The sequence below is a fragment of the Triturus cristatus genome, chromosome 11, assembly GCF_964204655.1.
Source record: "Triturus cristatus chromosome 11, aTriCri1.1, whole genome shotgun sequence".
Taxonomy (NCBI): Eukaryota; Metazoa; Chordata; class Amphibia; order Caudata; family Salamandridae; genus Triturus; species Triturus cristatus.
Window position 1 is genome coordinate 869,014,850 of NC_140594.1, and position 14,188 is coordinate 869,029,037.

Sequence of the window (14,188 nt, forward strand, 5' to 3'; positions counted from 1 at the left end):
CTGTCTCTGTGGCACAAGAGTCTCCTGATCACTACTAGAAGATGGCTGCTGCTCTGCCATTGTATCACAAAAACAGATCAGCTCCTTCTCCCAGAGAATCAGAAGTAATAATGAGGGGAGTGGGTGTGGTATTGGAAGAATCTGGAACTGAAAGTACTATGAACCAATGAAGAGTGTTGTTTCCTAATCACATGACTTGCCTGGGTGTGGTGTTGGAAGAATCTGGAAGTGAAAGTACTATGAACCAATGAAAAGTGTTCTTTCTTAATCACATAACTTGCCTGGGTGTGTTATTGGAAGAATCTGAAAGTGAAAGTACTATGAACCAATGAAAAGTGTTCTTTCTTAATTACATGACTTGCCGTGTGCGCACTGTGCGCGCACGGCGCATGCGCGGAGCACAAGCGCATACGCGGAGCACGCGCACGTACGCGAACGCGTAGAACGTGCGCATGCACGAACGAACCGCGCATGCGCGAACGTAGTGCGCTGTAGTACGCGTGCATGCGCAAACGTAACGTGCGGAGCACGCACGACGTATGCGTGCGCACACAAAGAACGTACGCATGCGTACGTAGTGCGCGCTCCGAGCGCGTAAAAAGCACGCGCGCATGCTCGAATTCCGCGAACATAGAGCGCGGAGCACGCACGACTTACGCATGCGTATGTGGAGAACGTACGCATGCGTACACAAAGAACGTACGCATGCGTACGTAGTGCGCGCACCGAGCGCGTACGGACCACGCGCGCATGCGCGAACATACCGCGCGGAGTACGCACGACGTACGCATGCGTACGTGGAGAACGTACTTACGCACACAGCACCACGCGCGTACGATGACGTAGAGATCACCGAGCGCACCCGGTAACAATCCTTTTTAAAAAAAAAAAAGAAAAAATTAAAGTGTTAATAAGTTAATAGAATATATTAACTATGCTGTTCAACTTTATCCAAATTTTTTTTTTTTAAAGTTGAGCCATTCCAAATTAAAGAATACAGGTAATCTATAACTATATACATATGTAACTTTTTGTAAAAGAAATATATAAAAAATAAAATAAAACATTCATAAATTAGCATTTAAAAAACCTTTGAAATTCACTGAAAAAAACATAGGTTTCACACACGTTATAGTTAGGAATTAGCATTTAAAAAACCTTGCAAATTTTACAGTGGGTGTATCAAAGATTATATTAGATTGTGAGGAGGTGCATCAGATTTTGATGTGGATGATTTCATCAGTGATGTCATTTGAGATGTCATCAGTGATGTCACTGACCATGTCATGAATGATGTAATATGTGACGTCATCAGCAGAGCATTGCGGGGGCGCGAGTTATAGTTAGCTGAACTAACTATAACAGGGGAATTTCTATGGTTTTGCATGAGTGAAATGTCCAACTAACTATAACGTCCCTGCAACCTATGGTTTTTTCAGTGAATTTCTAAGGTTTTTTAAATACTCATTTCTAACTATAAAGTGCATGAAACCTATGGTTTTTTCTGTGGATATATATATATATTCTTTCTTTTTTCATGAAAATGTTAAAACACATTTTCCTAACTCTTATTTACCTTGTACTACCAGAGGAACAAGGCCAACCCACTTGCACTAAAACGTATCATATAATCAATATTTTACTTATTTTATATTGTTAAACCTCTTTGAGTATAATGTGTGTTAAATGTATCACAATCTTAAATGCAAGCTACATATTGTTTTTTATTTCAATTTTTAAAAGGGTATCATTTACAATATATTTTATTAAAATATTATATATAGGTATCCGTAATACAGCCATAGTTGACATGTATTTCACTCCAGAATATAGCAAAATAGAGCGTCACATTTAATGACCTAAATGACTACCTACACAGGACTGCAGAGACTGTAGGTCATAGGGGACTTTATTGTAACTGTAGCTTGCCTAATAATCATTATGTCAACCGGACCCAAATTACTTATTTTACCTTGAGAAAGTTCTATGGCACTATATACTGAAGCGAAACATGTATCAGCTGTGGCTGCATTAGGAGCAAACTGGATCATATTCTGGATATAATGTTGAGATGAAAACATTGATTAACAAAGCAAATTGTGGATTGATTGACCTATAACAAGAAATACTATCTAAGAGAGTGCTCTGCCCTCAGCGGATTGCTCAAGAATTACTAGGTAACTTGGTCACTCTCAATAGGCTTACATACACTTCTTAAAACAAGCACCTATTGAGTAGCAATGCGCTTGGCAGTTCCATTCTGACCTCTGACTACAGACCCAAATCTGCACAGACCGAGGGGTGTTTGCAGGATTGTTGTGGAAATAGCAAAAAAGATAGGGAGTAACAGTGTCACAGTCATTACCAAAGGAATGTCTGACCAAGATCTAAGAGGACTGGATCTATGCAAGATTTTCCAGATAACCACTGACAATGCAAATTACCCTATTCAGATTCAGAAAGTGTAAATGTATTTGATATAGGTATCCTGAGACTCTAGCATGGATCCAGCCCTCCTGGACAGTCAATGGACACCCTTGCCTTACAGCATTAATCTGTTTTGAAATAGACTTCTCCCACCACAACTATTATACTATATGCAGTATTAGAACATTGGAACGTTGGCAGCTCCATTGAAGACAATGGAGCGCTCCGGGCTAATACTGGCCGGTATAAGCCCGGAGCTCCAACATTCCAATGTGTCTTTGTTCACAGCTCTGGCTGCGAACAAAGACTTCAGGGAGCCTGAGGGGATTTCAATCCCCTCGCGCTCCCTGAAGGGCTTTGTTTTGGTAGAACATTCTGCCCTCTAGTGGCAGAATGTTCTAATAGCCTTATAGCCCTTCGTAGCAGGGCTATACCGCTGTTAATGGCCCGCTGCTGTTGTTAAAGTCCATCGCCTTCGGCTCGGGCCTTTAACGCTGCAGCGGGCCATTAACAGCCGGTATAGCCCGCTACGGCGGGCTATAAGGCTATAATATGGCATGATCGGTTTCTGAAAAATATTAAATCGAAGCTGGCATGATGCAGATCTTCCAACTTCTGAACATTTTTCACCATATGTGGAGGGAGCGCCTTGAAGGGGACCAGGACTTTGTGCTGTGCACAGCCTGAGGCACTTTACCTCACCGATGTCCTGGGGAGGCTTCACACGCTGGAATGGACATCGGCTGCACAACGCCTCCAAATATTAAGCTGAAATCCGCTCATTGCATATGTTTTAATTAAAAGGAGTGCACACCGAGTTATATAGTCTCCTCACCGAGTGACTATGTGAAGGGAGGCCATAAAATGTGACAAGCGGTGGGCCATGGCAGTGGGAGGGTCACAAGATGGGTGCAGGATTGAGAGACTGGGCTAGCATGTCTTCACATCTAGAGACACACTTATCTCACCTTCTAGACCTATGATACTCAAAATATGGCCTTGGGCCGCATGCGGCCCCTCTGGCGTGTACATCTGACCCCCTGATCAAAAGCAGCACTGGGTTGCTGTTTACTCAGCTCAGCACTAACATTAAAAAGATGTTAAATAAACAGGTAAGCATTTATTTGAAGGTTAATTAAAGTTAAAGAAAAGAATTAGGTAGGGTGTCCTGCACCACTTAACTCTAGGAACATCTTAATTTTCAAAGCCGTCTCGCAGCAAACGTGTAAAATATTATAATGTCTTTTCAAAATTCAAAAGGTGGATTTCAATAACATGCAGAACCATTTCACATTAGTATATCAGATTAAATCAGTGCATTGAGAAATATTTTTTAAGAGATAGTTTTCAGATATGAATTTTGAAACGTTCATTCTTTCCCCCACACTGACAACAATGCCAATAGTGAACTAAGAGGCAAGTTAGGTGTTATGTGCACCCTTTGGGTGGCCAGGATTGCTATTATACATGAACAACATTATAGCTTATTAAATCAAACACAGGAGAAGTTTTTGTACAGCGCATATCCTGATGTCATGTATTTCGAGGTCCTCTTATATGTGATAATAAAAGCAAAAGCATGGAAAGTGAAATAAAATATTTGCCTAGGATCACACAATTTGGTACAGTGGGGAAACTGGGATTGATCCCAGGTTTTCTGGTTTCAAATTGTGGAATTCAGTCACTAGATGTACATGCTTCGCTTCCTCTACACCCATCTTACCGACTCTTCCCCGCCCCACCTCCCCCAGATCGCCACCCTGCTGGCATTAATGCGACAGTCGGTCACATCCCAGACCAAATTTGGGTCCCCTGGGAAAATGTTTGAGAGTACCCAAGCTCTTGACCCTTGTGATCTGAGTACTGAGACCTTTGAAGACGAATGAACTGTAATCCTACAGCAATACGAAGTGCACTACTCACAACTCTCAAACGTTCTTCTCACCTCTGTAACCGTTAACAAGGAAGCTAGGATTAGGTCTTCTGCATCGTCCACAAGAAATATTACGCCAAGTTTCAAACTATCTGCATGAGGTAGCCCCTATTCCCAAGACGCACCAAAGAAGTCTCCACTCAGCTCACTTCACAGAACATGTGTATTGGTAAAGCACACGCTCACCCTAGGCATCTTGGGGCTGAATAACAGATGTTTCTTGTTACCCAACTCAATGGTACGCATTTTATCAACCTCAGATGGATTAAAGGCTAACTGGACCCGCCAGGATTTGAACATGTGACCATGATGCCGATCACAGCCTCTACACCAGACCAGGCTTTACCACCCAGCGACCCTTCAAATAGCTTCAACATGGAGGTTGCTATTTAGGAGTTTAAAGCCCTAAGCTACAGAATGCCATGAAGTCAAAATTGAGCTATGTGCGGTTTAGAAAACTGCCGAAAACTGAGCTCTTCAAATTCTCCTACAACTGACTATATCCACCTGGAGGGGTTAAGTGAGAAGAAGCTTGGCTAATGTGCTGTCTAACTGGCCATACTCTAATGACCCACACCAGTGACCAGACCTGACTTTGTTTCCAAGACTTTAATAGGTCTGAAGTAAATGGAAGGAGAAATACAGCACTTAAAAATTACTAAATTAAGAAGAAACTCAACATCTACTTTTTCACCTGGCTCCTGCTGGTAACAAATGTCATTAACCATTATCTCCACCCTTCAACCACACTCAATCCCCCCTTCCCTTGACCACTTTCCCCTTAATCCACCACACAAATGTAGCCCTATGTGTTATTAAGTATATGCCCTTAAACTGGGGCAGAACAGCGGCAGCCTGGGATGCTCTGATCATTCCCTGTGATGAGTGGGAGGTTGGAGTTGCAGCAGAAAATGTGTCCTAAACATCACCGTTTTAAAACACATTTGGGCCTAATTTACGAGGTTTTTCCGTAGGGCAGCGCCGCAGGTCTTTCTGCATGGCTACCCTACAGCAAATGAAAAGGGCAGGAATGCATTGTATCTATCAGATATAGCGCATTCCTGTCCTTTTCCCCTGCGCCGGGGCGCAATGGGCTGCCGTGCGCCAATGCAGGAAACTTTGTACCATGGTGCAAGGGTGGCTGCATTGCAGGGATGATTCTTTTTTGTGCAGGAAGGGAAATCTTCCTGCACAAAACAATCACAAGAGGCTTTTTCCTCTTTCTATGTGTGCTGCAGAATGAATCACACATAGAAAAAGGAAAAACAAGGAGGAATAAAGATATTTCTACTCGTTGTGCCTCCTTTACCCCTCCCCTAGGAAGGCGTAAGTTTTTGGCGCTGCCAAAGATTTACGATTCCTCGTAAATCTGAGACAGTGTCAAAAAATCATGGATGTTGCTGGAAACGCCCCCAGCAACACCCATTGCACGCCCCTTTCACGCACAAAAAACTGTGTTAAAGGGAACAATATTTACGAGGCAGCATTAAGCCAAAATAAGTGGCTCAGTGCTGCCTCGTAAGTATGGAGCAGGCTCCTGCGCCACGGAACGTCACAAAAAGTGATGCACCGGCGGCGCAAGGGGCTTATAAATGAGGCCCATTTAACTTTAGTGTTGTTTATGAGGAGGAATCAGTGGTGTATTTGAGCTGGTGGTTGCAAGGGGGGGGGGCATCTGCACTCATTTTTGCCTAACAGAGCTTACTTTTCATCATCAGACTTTAACTCAGAGCAAGAGAAGCACTGCCAGAAAATAGAGAAAGTAGAAGGGTGAGAGAGAGAGAGAGAGAGAGAGAGAGAGAGAGAGAGAGAGAGAGAGAGAGAGAGAGATAGATTGGAAAATAGTGACAAAGGGAGACAGGTGGGATTAAATGCATCCTGCAAGAGGGAGACAAGGAGACAGGAAGTGTAAAGTGGCAGAATAAAGATGCATAAGGTTGACTCAACACTAGGCAGCTGTGGTATTCGACTACAACTACATTCGGCAGTGGTTGGTTGTGGGCTCTGAAGAACTTTGGGGCCTTAACATATTTTTTTTTATTTTTTCAAATTAGGCCCTGGGTGGAATGTGAACACCAGCAGTGTGACTGGTCCTAGACCTGCATCAGGCTGACCTCAGATACCTTATTGCAGCGGGACAATACGGCAGGTTGTATATTAATCTATCAAAGTTATTATGTTCGACCTACACGTAGAACGATTCCACAGTATTCACTACCACCATTTTTTCGAGGGAAGGAAACAAACGGAAGTATAGATTTACTCTACTAAATTCCACTTTGTCTTTTCTTGGTGATATTTTGGAAGCCAATATATAAGAGCAGGTCGATATTAAAAACGGTGGGGCATATTTACAAGCCCCAATCGCCACAGGAACGTCACTTTTAGTGACACTGTGGTGGCGATAAGGGCTTCACCTTATTTACAAGGCAGCGTTAAGCCACTTTACGTGGCTTGATGCTGCCTTGTAAATAAGGCACCTTTTCACGCTATAATTAGCAGGAAAGGGGAGGGCAATGGGTGTTGCGGTGTGCGTTCCACTGCAACAGCCTTTGATTTTGACGCTGTCCTATTTTACAAGGTTGGCGTAAATATAGGGCAGCGCCAAAATTAAGACCAGGGAAAACCTGGTCTTACCCTGGTGAAACGGAGAGAAATGCTATTTCTGCTCGTTTTTGCTGTTTCTATGTGTGCTGCGTTGTGCAGCACACGTACAAACAGCAGAGCACCATTTCAGATTGTTTACATGCAGGAAGGGACACTTTCTGGCACATAAACAATCCTTCCCCTCAACGCAGACACCCTTACACTATGGTGCAAGAGTGGCAGGGTTGGTGCTAGGCTGCTAAATTTAACGCCAGAGCAGGGGGAAATGTAGGGCTGCACTGCACCCTTGTAAATACGGTACAGCCCTGCGTTTCAGAAGTGGTGGAGCGCGGTGTTAAGCCAGCAAGGCTAACGCCGCGCTTCGTCACTTCTTTTGTATATATGCCCATGAGATTTTGGTAGGACGATATCTGGCATTATCCCTACTGAGTTAATACCCAGTTTGCTCATGATGTAGGTCACTGGAATTATGTGATTTTGCAGTTGCAGCATTTTATGCATAATTATAAATGCGCTGCATCTGCCACATAATCCATTACCGCATGTATAAACTACAGATTTTACCCAAAATAATGTTTCTAGCTCAAATGGATCAAAAGTTTCTAAAAACGCAGCAACACACATTGTGACGCAGGAGTAAGTCAATCTCAACCGTTACCTATAGGTTTGTTCTTGCTGTACGTGTGTGTTAAGCTGGTACTAGTAAACTAATGAGATTAAACTTTCGACCAGACAGTGTTAACGTGTAAAAATTTAAAAATAATGAAAAAATACTATCACATTACGGCGCATAATTTACCTTTTGTTGCTGCGTAATTTGGTTAAATCTGCAGCATAATTTGGTACTCACCCGCTGCATAATTTCAGTGGTCCTTCTAGTAGTGTAAATCCCCATTCGGGCTGTCGCATGACCAACAAGTAACTCACATTTCTGTGCAAAGAGTTCTGTTATTTTCTGCCCTCACAATCCGGTCTGCACTACATAAATACCACCAACACAATAAATACACTCTAAATTTTGAAATAATAGTATAAAACGTTTCAATTTAAAAAAAGTTATATTTGGGTTCACAGTAGATTCCTTTTTGAAGAAAGAAAAAAGCTTCTGGAGTCTTGGTGCATACAGTGTACAGAAGCACGAACATGGATTCCAATATTTGGAGAGCAGGGCGAGGACGGGTCGGCGGAGGTGACAATCTTCCGGCTATTTTGGTTGCTTTTCCAGATTTCTTTGGTTGAATTTTGATGCATATGTGCTTATGGAATAAACAAGTCAGAGTTGTTCTTGCGTCAAGGCTTGAGAAAGGCTCTGGGGCATCGAGTCTGTGAAAATGAAAAGAAAATTCTTTGGGGCAGCAACAGCTCGTTGGGGGCAGTTTTGGGGCGTAACCATAGCCCTTTGGGGGCAGACTTTGGGAGATGCCACATCCCCTTTTGTCAGTCTTTGGGGGGCAGCCAGGGCCCGTCGGGGGCAGTCTTTGGGGGTAACCATAGCCCTTTGGGGGCAGACTTTGGGAGATGCCACAGCCCCTTGTGGTAGTCTTCGGGGGGGCAGTCTTTGGGGCAGCCACACGGTACACAGTGAACAGTTAACAGGTTAGCAGGCACTAAGTGTTGGCATGAGGTCTGGTCTATACATCCTGCTGGCCCTCTTCTCCGAGGTCCTATCTGCGGAGGAAGACAGCCTCTCTCCAATCAAAAAGCATTTGGGACTCAATCCATTGTCTTGAAAGGACAGAGAAAATATTCCGCAAGCGGGCTAGTCCACAAGCAGTTCCGGGAGGAAAAGCGTTTGCGACATGTAAAGCTCTCTAGCAGTTTTAATTATTGCCGGATGTAGATAGCCTCCGGTTTCCCAGAGTGCACCGGGAGCGGCTGTCGCCCTCTCTGGGGCACGCGCTAAATGTCCTGTGCAATTGGTTCCTATTTCAGTCAGTTCGGGCAGCGGGGGGCAGGAGGGGGGGGGGGGCAATAAACTACAAAAGGACCCACAGAGGTGTTGTGCTTTGGAGGGGACACCAGGGGGCGCTGTAAGTCATACATCCTGCGGAATTGCGGGGCCCTAGTCAAACCAATGGCAAGCACATAAAATGCCCCTATTTTTCTGAAGGACTGAGCTTGAAATGGAAAGCCAGAAACAGGGGACACTGTCCTTGGGTCTGCGGGGACTGCGCCGCATCACTGTTCACAGCTCAGTGGACATCAATGTATAGCTTTTATTAAAAAGGTCGGTACCTCAGGTGACAGAAGTACCTGCCCATGCATGGGTTATGGGCTGGGTGATGTATGGCTAACAAGGGGAACTGGAGATGCGAAGAAATCGGGACCTTTATACAAGGAATGGAAACTTGGGCCTTCTGTTAGACGTCCTCAGAAATGTGTGTGATACTTTAATAGATAATTGTGGCAAACAGTTTCCAGGATCTCGACTAAAGTGCAAAAAAAATACACGTCAAAACTAGAGTATGTGGTGCTTCCATGCAAATATGATTTAAAATGTGTATCTTTAGAGTATGTGACCCGCAGTGCAGCCCGTGTTATGACAGCCATGCGAACTCAGCCGTCCTCGGTGATTGGTCCGCATATAGTGTGTAGGGGCTGTGAATGTGAAATGGGGGGGGGGGGGGGTCGTTGTCACTGATGGGTCGAAGGGAGGAGACAATAGGTACCTGAGGTTGATGGTGGCTGGAGGAAGTGATTTCAGTTGCGTGACGCAAACTACTGCCCTCCACCCGCAAAATGTGAAGGGGGGTGGGGGCCTCAGTCGTCCACACGTCACAAATATTCATTAACTTTGGGCTGAATGTGGTCCTCGAAGGGTTGGTCCCCTCTGCGCTGTAGGGGCCAGCGCTACGCCTGTGAGTATTTGTGGTGTTTGGAAGGGGTCACGGGGGCGAGTGAGGAGTTACTCCAGGGGGTGTGGTGGTAGTGAAAGGGCAAGGGAAGCTGCGAAACGAAGCAACTTGGCTTTCTGTAGTCAAATGGCTAGCAATCAGGCAAGAGGTCAGCGTGCAGGCGCATATATTCCAAGCAGAAAAAAGGTTAAAATGTGTGCGAAAAAATCTGCACGTAGCCGTTGAGTGGACACACGTCTGTCTGTTCCGAGCCCCAGACGCACAGCAGCCTTGATCCAGTTATGTGTGAAGTCAATGGAGCCACATTGAGTGGGTCACTTCGCGGAAGGAGACATCCCTGGCTGGGAGCCTCTGGCTGCAGATGCTAGCAGCAGGTGCAACTCTTCAAGTGCACCCCTCCTGTTCACCCCAGGTCTCATGCACCGCTGGGTCACGTCTGGTCCGCACCCCGGAGTCACATCTGGTCCACTGTGCTCACTCGGACCCACTCACTCTCCTCTGGCCGGGGACCACTGCTTGTGCGCTTGCCTCCTGGCACGAGACGTCGGCCACCCCCTGCGTACTTGGGGCCCAGAGCCTCCTGAGGTCCTGCTCTCCCTGGACCATGGCCACTGAATTGCTACCACTCCCTCTCCTCAGCAGCACGGCACCCCTTCTGTCCTCCTTCCAGGGGCCAAGGCCAAATTCGGGTATAGCAGCCGGCTCCTGAGCCATTGAGGAGGAGCACCCCCTCCGGCTCCCCGTGTCCTGGGCCCCCATAGCCCTGCTTTCCTGGAGCAATGGTCCCAGCTGACGCTCACAAGGTCAGCGTGTGTGGCACCTAAGACACGTGTGGCTTCCAGTTCATCTGGGGCCCCGGGGGCCCCTCCTGCTTCTGGCATCCAGCTCACCTGGGGCCCGGGACCCTTCCTGCTCCTCGCTTACAGCTCCCCTGGGGCCCCGGGCCCCCTCCTGTCTTTCAGCTCACCTGGGGCCCCGGGCCCCCTCCTGCTCCCGCACAGGCAGGGCCGGGATGGCAGACACAGGCAGCACGATGACCGGGCTGTGCCCGCCCATGCTCTCCTCGTAGGTGGGCAGGTACTTGACCTCCTCGTAGCTGGGCAGCTGCAGGAAGACGGGCGAGATGATGTGCAGCTCGTGCTCGGGCGGCAGCAGCCGGCCGCTGTCCAGCAGCGAGTCCTGCGAGCCCTCGCGGGTGTCCGGGTTCAGGGCGGCCGGGCCCTCCGGGTCGGTGCGCGCCGGGCGCTGGCTGCGCCCCCCGGGCGGCCTGCGCGGGCTGGGGCAGATGATGCGCTGCAGGAAGTAGCCGATGGCGAACAGCACCAGCAGGATGAGCAGCCCGGAGAGCTTGCGCACGAACCAGCCCACGTTGTCCAGGAAAGTGTGGAAGGGCAGCTGGCAGCACTTGATCTCCGTGTAGGTGGAGTTGCCAAAAACGCAGCAGCCTTCCTTCTCTGCGCAGCTCAGCTCCCCGCAGCTCCAGCTGCCCCGGCACAGCCTCAGCAGGCCGCAGAGCACCAGGGTGGCCAAGGCACGGGCGGCGGGCATGGGGGCGGCACGGCCCGCAGGGGCATGTGCTCCTCCCCGGTAGAGGGACACCAGCAGCAGCCTGGAGGCGATGGCCCTACATGCAGAACCCCGCCCCTGAAGGCTTACACCTCCTGCAGAGTCAACTCCCTTGCAACAGCCCTGTGAGTTCCCACCCTCTGGAGCCTGGCACCCCCGCAGCGTCCCGACCTCTTGCAGCCTCACAACCCAGGAACCTGTCACCACCCCAAGGATCCCGCAACGTTTCACCTAAGATATACCTACAGCACCCTACGGCCTGGAAACCTCTCAAATGTACAGCTTCACACCCTGCTTCGGTGTGTGCCCTCCTGCTCCCTGGCACCCCTGCAGCGTCACTACCTCTTGCAGCCTCACTACCGAGGAACCTGTCACCATAAGGACCCGCAGCGTCCCACCCTCCCCGTATGCCTACAACACCCTACAGTCTGGAAACCTCTGCACCCGTGCAGCTTCACACCCTGCTTCAGTGTGCGCCCCCTGGCACCCCTTTGAAGCCCCAGTTACTTTTTCACTACCCCGCTCAGTTTGAACCGCCTGCACCCTATCCCAACCGTCTTCCTGGACCCTTGCAGCCTCACACCCTCATGCAACCTGACCCTCCTTCCGCCTCAAACACCCCTTCACTCTGGCACCCCACGCATGGTGTACTTCCCTGCAGTGTTGCACCCCCTGTGACCCCTCACCCTGCTGCTGCGTTCAGCTCACTCTCCTGCAGCCTGGGGGCCCTGCTGTCCCGTGCTTTTCTTCTGCCTGACGCCCTGCACCGCACACCTCCTGTAATTTCAGATCCCGGCAGCTTCACTCCCAGGTACCCACCGCTTTACCCCCTACTGCTCAGCCCGGAGTCTTGGAAGTCCACGACCCGCTCTGCACGTGCCCTGCCGCCCTGCCAGGCTGGTGTCCCCGCCGTAGCACAGGAGTTTGTCCACTCGCGCTGGTGAAGTCGAATGTAAATCTCTGCCCCCTGGCTGCAAGTGGCAATGCTGCGGCACTCGTCCGGCCGTACTACCTGCAGCCTGGCACCCTCTGTAGGGCACAGACCCGGCTGCTGGGCAGGTCAGGAGTTCTCCTAGTGCTGCTGCTGCCACCCCCGAGCACCGGGCACCTCTCAGCCCCGAAGCGACCCTCACCGGTTCTGAACCCTGCCGGAGCTCACGCAGCATCTGTGACAGGCAGCCCAGCCGCAGCTGGCTCATGGGAAACGTTCGCGGGCTCCCAGCTGCCCTGCGCGGGCACGCAGGGGTTAATGCTCCAATCACTCTGCATCCCAGTATTGGCTACCGCAGCACTACACAGCCACGGGGCAACTGCCCCATCCAGAGCCATGAAACAGGAGCCTCGGCTGAAACATGGGGAGGGGGGAGGTCTGGGACATACCAGTCGAAGTTTCACCTACTCGCCCGTTCCTCTCGCGGTTTTATTGATTAACCTATTGATTAACCTTCTAAAAATGTTCATTTTCCGACACAACACTCTATTTCTTTCACTCTTTCGCTTTACTCTTTCGTTCTCTATTTTTGGAGATCGCTTTTCTAAATGAATCCGAATGGATGCTTTATAACTGTGAAATAATGCCGATGCAAAACACAGGCAGCTGATTACATTCACAGCTGCCAAGTGGCCCCATGTCATAAGTGACACCGGCCGTTTCCTGATTCCTAGGCAACAGAACATTGCATTTTGGGATTTGTAGTTTTGCTTTTAACATTGTAAGTCAGAGGTAAAAGAGCTCAGCGCGCAAAGTGAGGTTAGTTAAAAAGCCAGTGTATCTGAATGCACAGACAAGGAGGCGTCAGTATTCATTCCAAAGAATGTTTCCAGCTGGGACCCAGTGCATTCTGGTTCCTTGAGGCCTTGAGGCGTTCTCATCACATTCCTAACAATACACAAGGTCACTTTAATTTGTAGGTCGGAGCCTACCAGACAGGTTTGCTAAAGGCATCTTTGAGACATTCAGAAAGCTTCCCTGGGATTGCATTCCGCTAGCATTGCTTATCATTGGCTTTGGTGTTAGTAACTCACAGTTGCTTGCTTTCTATTTTCTGGCTTTATTTGTTTTAGGCTGTGCAGCTTGAGTTTACGCCTTCTGTTGAGCATAACCGGTTTACAAGGGCCCTTGTGTTCTTCCACCAGTGCTCCTTTCTGTAAACAGGCCTTTAAATCTTCTTTTTATCTTGTCACACTTGCTGTGCATTCAGAGACAAAGGCACAATGTCAAGCTCTGTCTTCTAAGGGAGCTTGGTGTTTACTTTTTTTTCTCTGACTTCAAAGTGAGAGGATTTATATGACAATCATGCTGGGAACTGGGGGTGAGCTGGAGGAAGGCTGTACCATGTTACTGTTTTCTAGCACACAACAAAATGTATACGTCTGTTAATGAACTGTGGCGAAATTGCAGTATCTTTTCGAATAAGGAAAGCACAAATGAAGCACATTTTCTTGGAAATTCTGTAATCCGGTGGAAACAAATATTTTAAAACGATCAAAACAAATCAATACACTAGGTGATGACATTTCCACACATTATCGTTTGTGCGCTGTATAGTTTTATCAGTAAAACTGTATGTCTGGGCAAAGGTAATGGTCATTTCAATTGATAATGTGTTGTTTGTAAGGCCAGTGCACTACCACACCATGCATATTCCACCCCACTCTACCTCACTGCACTCTACTCCGCACCTCTCCCTTCTATGCCTCTCCACTCAGCATCACTGCACTCTACTCTGCACAACTCCACTCAACTCTACGCCACTCTGCTCTGCAACACTGCACTCTATGCCACTGCATTCTATGCCAA

At 48.1% G+C, this 14,188-nt stretch overlaps 1 protein-coding gene across 1 annotated transcript; it reads right to left on the bottom strand.

Moving 5' to 3' along the window:
* Positions 1-7,828: 7,828 nt before the first annotated feature.
* Positions 7,829-12,661, bottom strand: C11H3orf80 (chromosome 11 C3orf80 homolog). The gene has a single exon (XM_085634722.1). It carries the CDS (start codon positions 11,368-11,370, stop codon positions 10,786-10,788), a length of 585 nt encoding a protein of 194 aa, XP_085490848.1. The 5' UTR covers positions 11,371-12,661; the 3' UTR covers positions 7,829-10,785.
* Between the last annotated feature and the right edge of the window lie 1,527 nt (positions 12,662-14,188).

What these genes read in the sequence shown, in the direction of transcription:
- C11H3orf80 (XM_085634722.1), bottom strand. Translation starts at nt 11,370, where the DNA reads ATGCCCGCCGCCCGTGCCTTGGCCACCCTGGTGCTCTGCGGCCTGCTG.